We start from the raw sequence: 18945 nt of genomic DNA on the forward strand, positions 1-18945 counted from the left end.
CTACCCCAGCCCTACCCCTAGCCCTAGCCCTACCCCAGCCCTACTCCTATCCCTACCCCTAATCCTTCCCCTAGTCCTAGCCCTACCCCTACTCCTACTGCTACTTCTTTCATCTAATTATTTGTATCTATACCAGGATATTCAAAAAAGTTTGTGGAAAATGGCATTAAAAGACAAGTTTATTTGGGTGCAAAAAAATCAGAAATCCATACATGAGAGATTTTCAAAAAGTTCATGGAAAATGCATATCATGAAACACCTATGCATGGATTTCAAGGGTTTTTTTTTTTTGCACCAAAATAAACTTATCTTTTCATTCCAATTTTTCTTGAATTTTTTGAAGTACCCTCATATATCCTCTCCACCCCCCAGGGCAAGGATTTGTCTCCCTACTTATGCCCAGTCGTGTGTTCATTCATCGGCAGTCATTTATGGGGTACCTTCTATGTGTTGGGATAACACCAGGCTACTCCTACAGTAGGGCGTGTAGGATTGCAATGAGCAAAACGGCTGGGGGTCAGAGACCATCTGGCCACCCAGCGTCCTTCCCAGGCCAATGAAAGTGATGAACCCGTGGCCGCGCTTCGTTGGCTCTGACGCCAGCTTGGACCTCTTGGCCGGCGGTGACTTCCCTTGCATCCCATGCAGGTGGTGACGATGCCAGAGTATCTGCAGAAGCGGTTTGGAGGCAAGAGGATCCAGATCTACCTTTCCATTCTGTCCCTGTTGCTCTACATTTTTACCAAGATCTCGGTGAGTCCACTGCCTCAGGGGCTGGACACTGGCTGTTTCAGAAACTGCCCACTATAACCCTCAGGACAAGCTACCCCCTCCCTGTGGAAGTTCTACATATTTCTACTGCTCTTTCCCTTGAGCCAAGCCTCTGTGCTTTTGCCATTACTTGGATGACCCTTCTTTTGGGTTAGTTTTTAGTTACAGGATGAAAACACTGGGACTCTTAGCTCCTGGCTTCAGCTTGCAAGGTGGCACCTGTCTGAGGCGCACTTTGAGAAGGTCACTGGGCTTTTCCTTCTCAGAGGCAAGCATTCTCCAAGTCCACAGTTCAGGCAGGAGAAAGTCTGTCGATGGTGGTTGCCATGGTGAGGGCACTCTTTGCCCTCTGAGCTGGTGTAGGGGTAGTCATAGAAAAACCAAAGTGCCAGCGTCTCTCCCTGCCTTCTCTATGGCCTCACCTACTTTTCAGGTTACTGATTAAACCTCCTTGGACTTGGGAGCCCCCAGGTAGCCGAGGGGCAGCCTTGTTCAGCTGAGATCCTGATGGGGCACATTCTCCAGCAGTCAGATTTTTCTAGATTTTGCTTTTGTGTGGTACACGGGATAGGTTACTTCTCCCTCTGGGCAGTTTCTTGGGCTTTTTCCAACATCGTAGCTGCTGCACTCACAGCCTAAGACAAAGGGGCTCTTGACAAATGTGTCAGAAGAGTGACGGCTGTCCTTTATTTTGCATTGGTTTCTTCATTCAGGGGCTTTACTCACGCTGTTTCCAGTCCTCACCAAGAGTCTCGTACGCACAGAGCTATTCTATGTCAAAGCCAGAATTGAGCTGGGTCTCTCTAGTCCCAGACTCCGTGGTGCCCTCACAGTTCTGCACGATGCGTGGATGGGATGAAGACACAGAATAACGGAATGGGATGGTCCTGTGTCCTAGGTTCTCCTTTTACAGATGGGCGGACTGAGACCCAGAGAAAGAAGGGGATTTTTGTGGCTTTCGTTGGGATCAGAATTGATCAGGTGTCCTGATGCTGAATTTACATCTTCTGACCCGATGTCTCTTGCCTTCTAAGTCTTTCACCCACTTGAAATTTAACCAGGACAGAGGAGGTTAAAATTTCAGTTAAATGACCCTCACGAGGCAGATGGGTTGCAGAGAGAACATCAGGTGCACACTGGGTGTGTGAGGGAACTGGAGGAGGGACAGCCACAGAGAGGGACAAGAGGGAGGGATGCTGACAGGAAAGGCTTTGTCCTTGTAAATTTGGCTGCCTTCAGGTCCACCAAGGGTCACAGAGCATGCAATTCTTAAAGGAATGACACTGATGCCAGCCATACCTGCCGGCAACTTGTATCACGTTACACAGAGGAGCAGTGGCCCCTGGACAGAAAAAAAAAAAAAAAGTGTGAGTAACCAAGCATGGTTGTAAGGCATTGACACTGCACATAGATGAAGCTGATCTGGCTTTGTTGTGTGTGTGCATGTGGGGAAGCCACGAGTGGCTTGAGTGGGTGGGAAGAGAGAAGGGATGGCTTTGTGAGATACTCAGCCAGACAGGAGCTTACCAGGGACCTTCGAGGAAGGCTGGGGAGGATGTAAGGGTCCAGTAGGTGTGTAATTGATGGGAGAGACAAAGTGCAGGACCTGATGTGGCCCAGGGCATTGAGCATGGAGCTTTGGCTATGGCTGCCATCTTGGTCTTGTACCATGCTTGGATGGGATCCAGGGCCCCAGCACTTGGGCCATCATCTGTTGTTTTCCAAGGTTTACTAGGAGGGAGCTGGACCAGAAGTGGAGCTACAAGGACTCAAACCAGTGTTCATATAGGGATGCTGGTGTCTCCAGCTGTGGCTTAACCTGCTGTGCCACAGCACCAGCCCCCTGTCCCCTTTTAATAAATGGAAAAAATTCATGAAATATTTCAAACATACAGAGAAGCACAAAGAATAATATAGCAAATGCTTTTATCTCCACACTCAGATTTTATAGATCTAAGCAATTTATAATTTTTTCCCAAAAAGAATTAAAACATTACAGATATAACCAAAAGCTTATGTGTTCCTATTATTCCTTCCTGTGGATAAATGTTGTCATGAATTCTTCTCATCCATAGATAATTTGTTTGACAGGCAGACACACACACACACACACATACACACACACACACACACCCCTCTTATCCACTGGTTCATTCCCCAAATGTCCAGGATACAAGAGCTCAACCCAGGTCTGCCATGTATGTGGCAGGATCCCAACTACCTGAGCACCACCTGTTGCCTCCCAGGGTGTGGATTTGCAGGTAGCTGGATCAGAAACAGAGCCAGGATTCCAACCCAGGGCCTCTATAATATTCCCTTGTTGTGATCATCTGAAGTGTATCGTAACCACTGTGCCAACTACCTGTCCTTGTGATGTGTGTTTCTAAACCACACGCATAAGTTACTTTATTGATTTTTTTAAATTTCATTTTGAAAGTAAGGGAAAAAAGTTTTTTTTAAATAATAATAAAAAAGACCTGGCTCCCTGCAGAAAATATTCCAGAAAGGAAATCCCTTACCTTCCAGTTTTTGTTGTGAGGGTCAAACTAATGCATGCTTTAGGAAGTCCTTGGTAAAATGGAAAATTCTCTGACTGCAAAGGAAAAATTCAAGTGAGGCAGGAAAAATGTCTGGACAGCTATGGAGAACCCAAGTCCAATGTCAGAACACCCAGGCTGAAGCAGGTTCCCAAAGGTGGCTTAGCTATGGTGTTCCCAGGCACACCTGCTGGCTTCTCGGGTTCGAAGGGCAGAATTTATCTTGAGGATGGGAATGACTCGTGGGAGGAGGAATTTGCCCTAGGTTTCTTCTACTCACCAGAGAGGTTTTCTTAGAATTCTTTATCTGTGCTGTTAGATGAAGACGGAATATCACAGAAACGGGGCTTCCCAGAAGTCCTGACAGAGTTCGTTGACTGCACTATCTTGAGTTGTATGTTACTTATTTGTGATCAAGGACAGTAAGGCAGAGAGTAATGTGGGCATCACGGTCTACTGTGGCGTGCTGTTGTAAAGAATTACAAATTGACCACTATGTGGGTAGGTGGTTTTTTTTTTTTTTAAAGATTTATTTTATTAGCTGGCGCCGTGGCTCACTAGGCTAATCCTCCGCCTAGCGGCGCCGGCACACCGGATTCTAGTCCCGGTCGGGGCGCCGGATTCTGTCCCGGTTGCCCCTCTTCCAGGCCAGCTCTCTGCTGTGGCCAGGGAGTGCAGTGGAGGATGGCCCAGGTGCTTGGGCCCTGCACCCCATGGGAGACCAGGAAAAGCACCTAGCTCCTGGCTCCTGCCATCGGATCAGCGCGGTGCGCTGGCCGCAGCGCGCCGGCCACGGCGGCCATTGGCGGGTGAACCAACGGCAAAGGAAGACCTTTCTCTCTGTCTCTCTCTCTCACTGTCCATTCTGCCTGTCAAAAAAAAAAAAAAGGTTTATTTTATTTATTTGAAAGTCAGAGTTACACACACACACACACACACACACACAGAGAGAGAGAGAGAGAGAGAGAGAGGTTTTCCATCCACTGGTTCACTCCACAATTGGCCGCAATGGCCTGAGCTGCTCTGATCCGAAGCCAGGAGCCAGGAGCTTCTTCCGGGTCTCCCACTAGGATGCAGGGGCCCAAGGACTTGGGCCATCTTCTACTGCTTTCTCAGGCCATAGCAGAGAGCTGGATGGGAAGTGGAGCAGCTGGGACTTGAACCAGCACCCATATAGGATACCAGCATTGCAGGCAGCAGGTTTACCTGCCTATCCACAGCGCAGGCCCCATGGGTAGGTGTTTTATAAGATGTTGGTTGGAATGCCCACATCCCATATTGGAATGGACTCAACAGCTGGGGTTGGGCCAGGCTGAAGCCAGGAGCCAGGAGCTCAATCCAGGTCTCCTACATGGATGGCAGGGACCCAGGTACTGGAGCCATCACCTGCTGCGTCCCCGTGTGCACATTAGCAGGAAGTTGGACTCAAGAGCAGAGCTGGGACTTGAACCCAGGCACTCTGATATGGGACATAAATGTTCCAAGAGACATCTTAACCACTGTGCCAAATGCCCTTCCCAATTATTTTTTAAAAATATTTCTTTAAAAATTTAGAAATTTATTAGAGAGATACACACACACACACATGAACACACACATGAACACATAGCTTCTCCAATCTACTAGTTCACTCCTCAAGTGCCTGCAGTGGTGGAGTACTTACCGGACCAAAGCTGAAGCTGGGAAGTGGGAACTCAATCCAGGTCTACCATGTGGGTGGCAGAGACTCAATTATTGGAGCTGTCACTGATGCCTGCCAGGGTAGCATGAGCAGAAAGTTGGTATAAAGGAGCCAGCACTGTGAACTGAAGCCAGGCATTCTGATGTAGGACTTGTGTGTTTTAATCATTCCTTATTTCTAACTGACATGCAGTCATTCTACACATGGATAGGGTATGGTGTGATGTTTCAGTGTGTAATGATCAGGTCAGGGAAATCTATCACCCCAGGCATTTATGATTTCTCCGTGTTGGGAATGTTCAAACTCTATCCACTAGCTATTTTGAAAACACTCAATCATTGTTAATTGTAGTTATCCTGCTGTGCTATGGAACATTAGCAGGTACTCCTTCTGTCTGGCTGCACCCCTGTGCCTGCCGAGGGCACTTACTTTTTTTTAAAGAGTTATTTATTTATTGGAAAGTCAGAGTTACAAACACACAGAGAGAAGGAGAGGCAGAAAGAGAGAGAGAGAGGTCTTCCATCCGTTGGTTCACTCTCCAATTGGCTTCAACGATCAGAGCTGTGCCAATCCAAAGCCAGGAGCCAGGAGCTTCTTCCAGGTCTCCCATGTGGGTGCAGGGGCCCAAGGCCTCGGGCCATCTCTACTGCTTTCCCAGGCCATAGCAGAGTGCTGGATTGGAAGAGGAGCAGCCAGGACTTGAACCGGTGCCCATATGGGATGCCGGCACTGCAGGTGGTGGCTTTACCTGCTACGCCACAGTCCGGGCCCCGGCATTTATTTTTTAAAGATTTAATTATTTATTTGAAAGTTAGAGTTACACACAGAGAGGGAGAGAGAGGTCATCCATCTGCTGATTCACTCCCCAGATGGCCGCAATGGCCAGCACTGGGCCAGGCTGAGACCAGGAGCCTTAAGCTTCATCTGGGCCTCCTGCAAGGGTGGCAGGGTCTCAAGCACTTGGGCATCTTCCACTGCTTTTCTCAGGCCATTAGCAGGGAGCTGGGTCAGAAGTGGAGAAGCCAGGACTCGAACCAACACCCATGTGGGATGCCAGCATTGCAGGTGGTGGCTTTGCCCGATACGCCACAATGCCAGCCCTGCCAAGGGCATTTTTAAGGCAGGCGCAGCCTTGGGATCTTTTCCTAGCTCATTAATGCTTGTTAACTAATCCACCAAGTCAAAATTACGTGCATTTAACTACAGTCCATTGCAATCAACAAGTGAGTCACCTTTAATTTAGATAACTTTTACAATTAACAAATGGGCCCCTTAATTTAGATAACTTTATGTAACTAGTAGGAAACATGGGAGGCGAGGGACCAGTGTTACCCATCACAGTTTGAAATGGCCCAGAGAGCAGCCAGAAAGGAGAGCCCATTTACCTTTGCAGGACGCATGTAGGTAGAAGAGGCTCCTTCTTCTTGGGTCACTGCAGAAGGCAGGACGGAACCGACCCTGGCCCTGAGAGGAGGCTGCAGCCTTTCCCACTTCCAGATGCTAAGAATTAGGAGCTCCTGTAGTCAGGTCTTTCTGCTGTGTCTTGCACTGTATTTTTTTTTTTCATTTTATTTGAGTTGGGGGGGGGGGAGACAGAAAGAGAGACAGAGACAGAGAGAGACAGAGACAGAGACAGAGAGAGATCTTGCAGATGGCTCATTCACCCTCCAAATGTCCAGAGCTGGGTGGAGCAAAGCCAGGAATCAGGAACTCCATCCAAATCTCCCACAAGGGTGGCAAAGGCCCAAGTACTTGCACCCTTATCTGCTGCCCCCAGGGTGCACATAAGCAGGAAGCTGGATTGGAAGCAGAGCTGGGACTCAAACCGTTTACTCCAATATGGGATGTGGGATGTGGGCATTAACCATTGCACTAATGGCCCACTCCAAGACTTCCTGCTTTAAAGATGAGGACTCTAAGGAGTAGAAAAGTACAACGTTTCATCCCAGGTCACTCTGACCTATAGTGGCAGCTGCAGTGGGCCCAGAGCCAGGTCCTCTGAACACCAGCCCTGGTGTGACTCTTTGTCACCATCCCTCTCTCTGCCTCCGGCTCTGTGTCTCCTCCTTCACCAGATGGTGACATTAGGTCCCCTGGAGTGAGAGAATCTGCAGGAGACGTCTGGGATGGTGGGAGCTGATGCACCAGGAACTTGGGGTTGACTCACTCTCCAGGGCTCACATTAGCACACAGACTCGGGAGCTGGTATTAGACAAGCTGTCTCCCAAGTAACAGAGATAAGGAATAGGAGATCCTGTTGTGAGGGGTCTTAGTTACTTTATGTTGTTATATAAAAGAACAGCCAAGTCTGGGTAGTTTATAAAGAATAGAGAGATGTATTTCTGACAGTTCTGAAGCCTGGGCCATCCGAGAGTATGGTTCTAGCATCTCTCAGGGAGGGACTTCTTGCGGCACCATCACACAGGGGACGACGTCCCTTAGTGAGACCGAGCAAGCACGCTAACTTGGGTGTCTCTTCCTCTTGTGTTAAAGCCGGTGATCCCATCATGGGATTCTCACTCTGGAACTCTCACTAACCCCATCACGGGGTGTCTCACCCTGGACAACTCTTCTAATCCTGGTCACCTCCCAAATGGCCTTCCTCCAAATGCTATTGACATGTGAATTCGATCATTAAGTTTCCAACACATGCACGCTTGGGGGGACAGAAAGGTGTGGTGGGGGTCCCTGGGGAGCTGTGCTAGGGCAGGCCAGGGAAGATGAGAACAGAGGAGGAGAGGTGGAAGTGTTAAGTTCAACTCTGTCGGTCCATTCGCCAGGGCTCGGCCTGAGTGCCCTTGGTATCCTCTGAAATGTATTAAGCTTATGAAGTATGACAGGTGTGCATCCCACCTAGGAGCAGTCTAGTGTCTTTTGCACCAAGATTTGAAAACAGGAGATTCTGCCTGCTCATTCCTTAACACCACCCTTCCTGGAGTATTTTGGGGAAGATAGGAAAAAACTTATTTTGGGTGACCCCAGTGCGCCCTCTGCTGGTGTATGTTAGCAACTGCGCCATCCGTCCAGGTAGAAAGTTCCTTTAGGAGGTGGCTCCGTGAGACTGGGAGGAGAAAGGAGGACCTTGGAAGAGAACAGAAGCAGTGAACTCGGGAGTGAAGAAGAAAACAATTGTCTCAAAAATCTCCCAAGATCATCTAGATAAAACTACCTTGTGCCAACCTTGCCCCCTACGAGGTGCTTGGTGATGCCTTGGTTGTGTTTGGGTCGTGAACTCTGCCCAGGGCTGGGAAGATAACACTGGGATCTCGCTGAAGTTTCTCTCTATGCTGGGGTCAAGGGTAGAGCTTGCCACTCTCAGACTCTCCTGCACCCAGACTTGCTTCTTGGAACAGATCCGTGTACACTGATGTGCAGACCACAGGTCGTAGGTGCAGAACCCTGGTCTACATGTGAGTTGGGAAGAACCTCAAAGCAAAGAGAGTTCCAGAGTGAAGTGCACTTGTGAAGGGTTGTGTGTTGGGTTCCCCTGGCCGGAGAGCCAAGCTCCATGGTGTACATAAAGGCTCTGAGAGCCTGTGTGGCAAAGAAGCTGCCTTTACCTGGTAGCATCCAGCAGCATTTCGCAGCCCTTGTGGGTGGTGGAGTCCTTTTCTCACCTTGAACAAAGCGTTCTTGAGAACTCGGGAAGAGAACATGGACTCCGTGAATAGGCGGCTTCTCTTACCCCTTCCCCTGCCTCTCCCCTCCTCTCCTTGCAGGCAGACATCTTTTCCGGAGCCATCTTCATCCAGCTGACCTTGGGCCTGGATATCTATGTGGCCATCATTATCTTATTGGTCATCACTGGGCTCTACACCATCACAGGTGAGCCCAGGAGCTCAAGCACTCAGGAAGGGCGAATGGAAGTCGGGGATTTGGTTTTCTCCTGTGCTAGAGGAGAAGTAAACTCAGGAAGTGGTTTGAGGGTGGAGCATTTGCTTGGTGTCTACTCACAGGCCCTACAAGTTAGGTGAGTGGTCTTGAAAGCTCCGGAGTTTTCTGGAATAGGGCTGCTTCTTATAGGAAGGAACTTGGGAAGAGCTTGGCCTTGCCATTTTGTGAAGATGACTTGGCTGCTGGGGTGGGGTGAGGGGGATCAAGGCTAAGTGGGGGCTGGGTGTGGAAGCAGGAGTGAGCACAGCGTGGGGGCAGAGACTAGGTGAGCAGGCAGGTGCACGTGGCTGGAGGAGGGTGGACCCTTGGTGGTAGATGGGGCCTAATTGGGCCATGGGCTGGAGACTTCAAATGAGATCACAGTTCAGGGGCCTTGGAAGCCACACAGAGGCCTGGCCTTTGATGTAGGAGAGACTGGGAGCCACTGTGGGAGGGCCAGAGGGAGTGACCCTTCAAAGAGGTTTGGGAGGAAGAATCAAGAGACACCTGGAGAAGCTGGTGTACAACTGGGGGCTCCTTTGCAGAGATGTTGCTCTACCTCATTGGGTGGGGGGCAGAGTTAGCGATGGAACTTGCTACCCAGCTGGAGCCCCCATAGCTCTGGGCACAAGGAATTACTTAGATGGTCTGAGACATGAGAGGGTGGACATGCACAGGGTCTTCAAAAAGTGCGTAGTTCCTGCATTAAAAACAACCACAACCCCTTATCTTTTAATTCCCTTGTCTAGGAACTTCTCGTATAATCATCCTGGAAGTAGCCCTTTGACACACGCCAATGTGGCCTTGTCCCCAGAGGCCCCTGTAGTCAGCTCTTTGCTCTTCTATGGTTTCACTCATGAGAGATGCTTCCTCTCACCATAGCGAGGCCATCTCTTGGCTCCCAAGGGTCCCATCGGGCTCTTCCTTCTCAGGTAGTGAGAAACAGTCCCCTGCCCCCAAGGCCATCTCTATGGAAAGTATGGGTTGGGGATGCACTGAGAAGCAGAGTGACAGGACAAGGGAGGGAAGGCAGGTGAGTGTCCGAGGGGGCTGGACTCTCAGCAGGTGTGCGAGAGGCAGAGGATGGAGCGTGGGAAGGGAAGCAGGCAGGCAGCTCTGCTTCTCTGCTCCCCGAGTCTGATGTGTTGCTGTCCTGGCTGCTGTAGGGGGCTTGGCCGCTGTGATCTACACGGATACCTTGCAGACTGCCATCATGATGGTGGGCTCTGTGATCCTGACTGGGTTCGGTAAGTGGGGCTGGGGTGGGTTAAGGAGGTGGGGGTGGTGGTGGTGGCCCAGCCCAGACTGTGGGTGTGCAGGGGTAGCTTTGTCATGCCTGGAAGCTTCAGGTTGGGGCTGGCTCAGAGAACACCTGGATTCCCTGCCTCCCTCTCTCTTTCTCTCTCTCCCTGATACACACACACACTGGACCACACTGGACACACACACACTGAGCCTGAACCACTTCACGTGATAACATGGGGCTCTGTCTGCAGAGAAATTGAACAAGACAGGATGAGGCTAAATAACCCAAGTAGAAATGTCCAAATGTTGAGTCTTCACTCTTAGATTTTATGCTGTCCGCTTTGATGTCCATACAGAATGCTGTCCATACTTTGATGTTAAGTATCTTTTCTTTGGTGACTTATTGGCAGGAGGTGATACCTATCCTTTCAATGCCCTTGTTTGACAACGTTTAAAAAACTGACCACTTGGGGCCAGAGCCATGGTGCAGTAGGTTAATCCTCCACCTGCAGTGCCGGCATCCCATGTGGGTGCCAGTTCTAGTCTCGGCTGCTCCTCTTCCAATCCAGCTCTCTGCTATGGCCTGGGAAAGCAGTGGAGGATGGCCCAGGTCCTTGGGCCCCTGCACCCATGTGGGAGACTGGGAAGAGGCACCTGGCTCCTGGCTTCGGATCGACGCAGCTCCGGCCGTTGCGGCCATCTGGGGAGTGAACCAACGGAAGGAAGACCTTTCTGTCTGTCTCTCCCTCTCACTGTCTGCAACTCTACCTTTCAAATAAATAAATAAAAATCGTAAAAAAAAAAAAAGACCACTCGATGGTAGTAGCCCTCCCAGTGTTTGTTTTTGAAATTTTACTTGCTGATGTGATGCTAAAGACGAGAGTGGAAGCCCTGGATGTAGGGATGTTGTTGTGGGAGGCTACAAAATGCATTTTATTTTCTGGCGCACGAGGCCCTCTGTGTGTCCTGCAAAGACCAGTATCTGCTCTCTACTCTTTCGTCTCCCAGCTCTTTCCCTTAGTTGCTATTGGTTGGCACTGGGGATGGGCAAGGCAGGAGCTGGCATGATTTGCTTAAGGACCAACAGCTGTCAGGTGGCAGGTTCCAGATTCCATTGCCTGTCCAGGCCACTGCACTGGGACCTGGGCTGGGGGTCCCTTTGTGTCTCTGGGTCTGGGCTTGGATTTCCAAGGACCACGGCTCATAGCAGAGGTGAGAGTGAAAAAAAGGTCTTTGCATGTGGTACAAAACCGAAGTCTTCCATTTAATAATTCAAACATCTTTCCTTTTGTTTTTCTCTTTAAATCTTTATTTATTTGAAAGGGAGAGAGAGCAAGAGAGCTCTTCCCCATTGCTGGTTCACTCCTCAGATACCCACAATGGGTGGGTGGGGAGAAGGGGGCTGAAGCCAAGGCTAAGAATTCCATTCAGGTCTCCCACATGGGTGACTGCCTCCCAGGGCTTGCATTAACAGGAAGCTATAGTCAGGACTCAAGCCCAGGCATTCTGATATGGCACATGAGCACCCTAAACAGTGTCTTAACTGCTAGGCTATATGTAAACCTTTTGTCAAGAAGGTTATAACTGGAGCTCTTTCTCTTTCTTTCTTTCTTTCTTTCTTTCTTTCTTTCTTTCTTTCTTTCTTTCTTTCTTTCATTTATTTGAGAGAGTAACAGACAGTGAGAAGTAGAGACAGAGAGAAAGATCTTCCATCTGCTGTTCACTCCCCAGATGGCTGCAATGGCCAGAGCTGGGCTGATCCGAAGCCAGGAGCCAGGAGCTTCTTCTGGGTCTCCCACACAGGTGCAGGGGCCCATCTTCTACTGCTTTCCCAGGCTATAGCAGAGAGCTGGATCAGAAGTGGAGCAGCTGGGACTTGAACGGGTGCCCACTTGGGATGCTAGTGGTGCAGGTGGCGGCTTTCCCTTCTATGCCACAGTGCTGGCTGCGTGGAGCACTTTCAAAAGCTATTGCTGGGGCTAGACCTGTGGCATGGCAGTTAAGAAGTAGAAGCAGTAGAAGACGGCCCAAGTCCTTGGGTCCCTGCACCTGTGTGGGAGACCCAGAGGAAGCTCCTGGCTCTCCTGGCTTCAGATTGGCACAGCTCTGGCCGTTGCAGCCACCTGGGGAGTGAAGCAGCAGATAGAAGATCTCTCTCTCTCTCTCTCTCTCTCTCTCTCTCTCCCTCTCAAGCAAATAAATAAATCTTAAAAAAAAAAAAAAAACACAAACTATTGCTTTGGGTCTGCACGGCCTAGGGGAGGGATAGGGCGGGTTAATAACCCCATCTGGTGGATGAGAAAGCTGAGGAAGGAGACTTGCCCAGGCCTGTGCAGTGAGTGCTCTCTGTCTGTTGGCTGGGCCCCACCAGTCTCTCGGGCATCTGTAGGAGGAAGCCACCACAAAGAGTGGAGTATGACATAATGTTTGTTTCTGTGTCTGTGCTTTCCAGCTTTTCACGAAGTAGGAGGGTACGAGGCCTTCACGGAGAAGTACATGCGAGCCATTCCCAGCCAGAAGTCCTACGGAAACACCTCCATCCCACAGAAGTGCTACACCCCAAGGGAAGACGCCTTCCACATCTTCCGAGATGCCATCACTGGGGACATCCCCTGGCCCGGGCTCGTCTTTGGAATGAGCATCCTCACCCTTTGGTACTGGTGCACTGATCAGGTACCCGAGCTGGACATGCAGGGTGGACGGACGGACCAGGCTTTCCCCCACGGGGCTGCGGGAGCTCCTGTCTGTCTATGGCTTATTGGGCTGAGAAAGGCAGGGGCAGGCTCCCGTGACCTGCAGGCTGGTGAGCCCCGGCGACACAGGGGTGGCACAGGATGGAGACCTGGCATCTCAGGCGGTGTCGTGGGCTCTCTGGCCTGCCCTCCTGCCCTCACTCGGCTCTCCCTGTTAGGTCATTGTGCAGCGTTGCCTGTCAGCCAAGAACTTGTCCCACGTGAAGGCCGGCTGCATTCTGTGTGGGTACCTGAAGGTGATGCCTATGTTTCTCATAGTGATGATGGGGATGGTGAGCCGTATCCTGTACACAGGTAAAGCCCCCCGCTGCACCCACGGGCTTCTCTTCCCCAGCCACCCGCCTCCCAGGCGCTTCGAAAGCCCTGTAGCTCCCTGCTCCTGCCCCCTCCCTCCTCTTCTTCCTTTGCTGTGATAAAAGGCAGCTCTCACTGTTCCCGAGATGCAGAACTTTTGGGGTTGTTTCCCCCCATTTCTTACATCTGCAGTTGCTTTCCTTTCTTTAAAACAAAACACATCTTCCAAGTTCAAGTTTGGGACACGCCTCCAGATTGTTCCGCACCCCCTCCCCCCACTCCTATTTGCTCAGCTGTTATTCCTCTCCTGGCCAATCCAAGGCTTGTGGTGTGGTGTGTATGTGTGTGTGTGATGTCATTTCCAAATTCCATGTCAGAGGCTCCCAGCCAGCCAGTCTCTAATCGCCTGAGGCTCTGGGCCGGGTTTCCGGGATAATTTCCTTAAAGCTACCTTGAGCCTTGCTTTTTGCTGTGCAGGGTGAGAGATTCGTCCCTTGCTTCTTCCAAGACCTGCTCCATCCTTGCCATTTGCAGGTTTTTTTATTTTTTTAATTGATTTCGGGTAGCCAGCATGAGGCTAAACTGTTCCGTGCCGTGTGAAATAATGACCAAAAAAAAAAAAAAAAAAAAAGCCCCCCCCCCCCCCCCCCCCCCGCCCCGAGTGACAGTTTGGCAAGTATCCTCCAAAGTCAAGACAAGACGGTCTGGAGACACTTGCTGTTACTGGCTGCATTCTCCTCATAGTATTTTCACATTCCCACCTGCCAGGAGGAAAACACAGGGGCCAGCATTATGGCTTAGCGGGTAGAGCCACTACCTGTGATGCCGGCATCCCATATGGGTGCTGGTTTGTGTGGCTGCTCCAGTTCTCATCCAGCTCCCTGCTAATTAATGGCCCGAGAAAAGCAGCGAAAGATGACCCCAGTGCTTGGGCCCCTGCTACCCATGTGGGGTACCTGGATGAAGCTCCAGGCCCTTAGCTTTGATTTGGCCCAGCCCTGGCTATTGCGGCCATCTGGGGAGTTAACCAGCAGATGGAAGATTCCTCTCTCTCTCTCTCTGTAACTCTTCCTTTCAAGTAAATATATAAATCTTTAAAAAAGGAAAATACAGCCAGCCATTTGAATCCTTGGGTTTGTGCATGGTGTATTCAACTAGTTGTGGATTTAAATATTTGAAAAAGAAATTGCATCTGGACTCAACATGTACAGACATTTTTTCCCTTGTCAGGATTCCTTGAACAATAGAGTAAACAACTATTTACATAACATTTGCATAGCATTAGATATTCTAAGTAACTCATCTAAAGATGAGTTAAAGTACACCAGAGGATATGCAAAGGTTCTATATGCATTTTTAAAAAGACGTTATTTATTTTATTTTTATTTATTTTTTTTGACAGGCAGAGTAGACAGTGAGAGAGAGAGAGACAGAGAGAAAGGTCTTCCTTTGCCGTTGGTTCGCCCTCCAATGGCCGCCGCGCGGCTGGTGCGCTGCAGCCGGCCCAAAGCGCTGATCCGATGGCAGGAGCCAGGTACTTCTCCTGGTCTCCCATGGGGTGCAGGGCCCAAGCACTTGGGCCATCCTCCACTGCACTCCCTGGCCACAGCAGAGAGCTGGCCTGGAAGAGGGGCAACCAGGACAGAATCCGGCACCCCGACCGGGACTAGAACCCGGTGTGCCGGCACCGCAAGGTGGAGGATTAGCCTTGAGCCGCGGCGCCGGCCATGACTTTATTTATTTATTTGAGAGGCAGAGCTACAGACAGAGAGAGGGAGAGCCAGAGAGAAAGGTCTTCCATCTGCTGTTCACTCTCATAATGGCTGCAATGGCCGGAGCTAGGCCGATCTAAAGCCAGGAGCCAAGAGCATCCTCTGGGTTTCCCACATGGGTAGCAGGGCCCCAAACACTTGGGCCATCCTCTACTGCCTTCCCAGGCCATTAATTAGCAGGGAGCTGGCTTGGAAGAGGAGCAGCTGGGACTCAAACTGGCATTCACATGGGATGCTGCTATCGTAGCAGAGGCTTGGCCCACTACACCACAGTGCCTGCCCCTCTATATGCCTTTTACACGAAGGACCTGATCATGCATAGATTTTGGTAATGGGGATTTGTGGCAGTAATCCAGGGATACCAAGGGATGACTAGATAGCTAACTGAACGGTTCATATTATAATGGATATTACACAGATTTATGTATAAAAAATTGAGACAGTGCAATGATGAATCAATGCTATATGGAGCTGCACCAGATGAGGTACCTAATAGGTGTTTGCTGATGTAAATCCTACATAGATTTTTTAGAATTCTCCTCAAGACTCTAGATCATGTCTCCTTCCAATCCAAGGCCACTTTCTTTCTATCTCTACTTCGTAAATTTCCCTCTGCTTTGAAACTGTCCTTCCTTCCTGCTCTGAATTTGGGGATGTATTGGGACTGGTGGGGCAGAGACGTGGGATGGAAGGGTGGAACCCCTTCAGGGTTGTGGTAGGAATGTCCTCTGAGAAGTCTTGTTTTAAGAAGGTAAAATTTGGGGCAGTCGTCCTAATGTCTGCTTGATAATGTGGCTTTTCATCTCTCCCCAGACAAAGTTGCCTGCGTCGTGCCCTCGGAATGTGAGAGATACTGTGGCACCAGGGTTGGCTGCACCAACATTGCCTTCCCAACCTTGGTGGTGGAGCTGATGCCCAATGGTGAGAGGATTTCCTGGGAGATTGGTGGTGCCAGTTGGGTTTAGGTTCCATCTGGATTTCTCTGGGCTTTCTGGGGCAACACAACTTCTGAGCCTAGGGGGAGGGCAGGGAAAACCTCATTCTGGGTGTGTTCAGTTTTTGAACATATCTTCCCACAGTGGGAATGAGACCTATGGCCAGCATGGGTGAGGGTGGTTTTCAGCCCTCTTGCCATCCACAGCACCCCTAGCAGCAATGAATCCCTTAGCCATGATGGTGGATTATGGGTGAAGCTGGATCTTGAACACATCTGGGCCTCTAACTCAATGGTGGCAAGGAAGGAGCCACAGCTCATTTCTTAATATATCTGGTCTTGGGGCTGGCGCTGTGGTGCAGGAGATTGGGCCATGGCCTGCAGCACCCAGTGGACTAATAATTTAAAACCACAGTCCATTTCTTTGTTTTTCTTGAGGAATGCGTCCCATATAGGCACTGGTTAGAGTCCTGGCTGCTTCACTCCCCATCCAGCTGCCTGCTAGTGTGCCTGGGAAAGCAGCAGAAGATGACCCAAATGCCTGGGCCCATGCACCCATGTGGGAGACCTGGAAGAAGCTCCCGGCTCCTGGCTTCAGCCTGGCCCAGCTCCAGTCATTGTGGCCATTTGGGGAGTGAACCAGTGGATGGAAGACTCTCTCTCTCTCTCTCTCTCTAACTCCTCCTTTCAAATAAATAAATAAATCTTTAAATAAAAATGTCTCGTCTTGGTAGACGAAGAGTTGGAGGACATGGTGCAGTTTCAGAAGGCATGCCAACCTTGAGATCTCATGTTTTCCAAGTGTCAGTGGACTGAGATGCGTTTGTGCCACTCAGACGCTCCTTCTCTTCCAGGGCTGCGGGGCCTGATGCTGTCCGTCATGATGGCGTCTCTCATGAGCTCCCTGACCTCCATCTTCAACAGTGCCAGCACCCTCTTCACCATGGACATCTACACCAAGATCCGGAAGAAAGCGTCTGAGAAGGAGCTCATGATCGCAGGAAGGTAAATGAAGCTTCCTCCACCAGGAACCTTTTTTTTTTTTTTTTTTAAAGATTTATTCATTAATTTAGTTGCAATCATACTGATGGAGAGAGAAAGAGAGGGCTAGAGACAGGGAGAGATATCTTCTGTTTTACTCCCCCAAATGTTTGCAACAGCTAGGGATGGGCCAGGCTAAAGCCAGGAGCCTGGAACGCCATCCAGGTTTCCCATGTGGGTGGCAGGGAACTTGAGCCATCAACCACCGCCTTCCTAGGCACATCAGCATGAAGCTGCATCAGAAGCAGAGCAGCTGAGACGTGAAGCAGTGCTCCAATATGAGATGGTGGCAACACAGTCACTTAACTGATTGTGCCAGAGTCCCAGCCCCTCTGCCAGGAAAGTTTGATTGATCAGAAAGGTTCATGATTGGCAGATGCCTGAGTAGAGAGGAAGTAAGCTCTGTGGGTAGTTCTATCTGCCCTTCAGTGGTATTTAACTTTGAAGAGCGAGAACGCAATGCCTCTCTGGAGTTAGAGGTCATGTCATCTAACCTTCAGGCGATCAATGAGAGAGTGAAACTTGTCCTGACCAAACCCAGATGTTGTGGACAGTGGCAGAGGCGGGATTGGAATTCTGTAGCAGCTCGGGTCTTTCTTTAAACCCTTCATGCTGCTTCCCGCTGCTCATCTCAGCTCTGCACACCGTGGCTCCCCACACTGGCTGTCTTTCAGGCCTCAAGGCCTGTGACGTTTCAACCCCTTGATGCAACATTTTGTGAAGTCCTTGTGAAGGCCCAGTGGGGCTGTGCTTGTGAGTAGACTATAAAGTCTACAACAGCTAGCTTTGCACTCATTTGTCGTTCCCAAATGGGCTAGTGATATGAGGATGCTTCCAAGGAGTTGGTGGGTAAAACAAATTAAAAGATAAGATTTTATGCCAAAGATTGTAGATGTCCATGCATATTTTTTCATACTATGTATTTTTTTTAAATTAGCTTTAAAAGAATTATTTGGGAGAGAGAGAGAGAGAGAGAGAAATGTTTCCATTTACTTGTTTACTCCTCAAATGCCTGCAATGGCTGGAACTGGGCTGGGCTGGCCCTGGGAGATGGGGACTCAGCCCAGCCCTGCTATGTGGGTGAATGGCAGCAGCCTAATTCCTTGGACAATCAACAGTGCCTTGCAGGGTCTACATTAGCAGTTAGCAGGAGTCAGGATCTACATCCGGGAACTGAACCCAGATACTTCAATGTGGGATGCAGGTATCTTATCTGCTAGGCTAAATGGGCACCCCTTTTGTGAACTTGCTGAAGACCCTCGAATGCATGGATTTCAAGATGTTTCGCATAAATGTGTCTTCTAATCCCATCTTCCATGAACTTTCTGAAGGGCCCTTGTACACAACAGGATCCTGAAAGCATTGGTTAAAGCATGGGTCCAGTGTGCTCATTATCATCATTATTTATGCTGCAGGGGCCCTGGTAGGGGATCAACAGAATGTCACTTCTGTATGCTTCTCCGTGGGCCCAAAGCAGATCAGTCTCCTCGGGGGAGGCGGCAAAAGTCCTTGGGTTGTCAGGCAAGGGATAGGTTTCCAGCAAGAGCAGAGGGCAAGTGGGCTGCCACCTCATGGATCTGGGTCTCCTGGTCCTAAGACATCATTAGGATGTGCATCCCGAGACAATTGCCCCGGGACTTGTCAGAGCTCTGGACAAGCTCACGGTGACATGAAGCCATCCCAAAGTCTGCTCTGGGGACTGGAAGACCAATCAGGGGCTCAGATAAGAGGGAGACGGCTGCGGCATGCTGTCCTTGGAGGAGGGAGAACCTGAGCTGAGTCCAGACTTGGGGGTGGGATCTGGGCAAGTGGGGGGTGGTAGGAAGGGCATTCCAGAGGGAGACAGGAGTAGGTGAAAACACTGCTTTGTGGAGGGCAATCTCAGACTCTTTTGCCTTAAATACAGAGGTAAGGAAATCATAGTTGTCTAATTAAGCCAAGAGCACAGGTAAGAACTTGTAAGGGAATCCTCAGTCTTTACAGGAGTTAAATGAAACCCCAAAGGAGGAGAGCTGAAGTCACCTGGTAGTGTCCTTCCTTACCT

At 50.0% G+C, this 18945-nt stretch overlaps 1 protein-coding gene across 1 annotated transcript in view; it reads left to right on the forward strand.

Annotated features, from left to right (window-relative positions):
* SLC5A1 (solute carrier family 5 member 1) overlaps window positions 1–18945 on the forward strand; it is a 73488-nt gene that overhangs the window by 40362 nt on the left and 14181 nt on the right. Inside the window, 7 exon segments of the mRNA NM_001101692.1 lie at window positions 649–753; window positions 8709–8814; window positions 10029–10109; window positions 12560–12780; window positions 13019–13154; window positions 15740–15847; window positions 16715–16865. Of these exon segments, the coding sequence (NP_001095162.1) occupies window positions 649–753; window positions 8709–8814; window positions 10029–10109; window positions 12560–12780; window positions 13019–13154; window positions 15740–15847; window positions 16715–16865 (908 nt within the window).

The sequence above is a fragment of the Oryctolagus cuniculus genome, chromosome 21 (genome assembly GCF_964237555.1).
Source record: "Oryctolagus cuniculus chromosome 21, mOryCun1.1, whole genome shotgun sequence".
Classification (NCBI taxonomy): Eukaryota; Metazoa; Chordata; class Mammalia; order Lagomorpha; family Leporidae; genus Oryctolagus; species Oryctolagus cuniculus.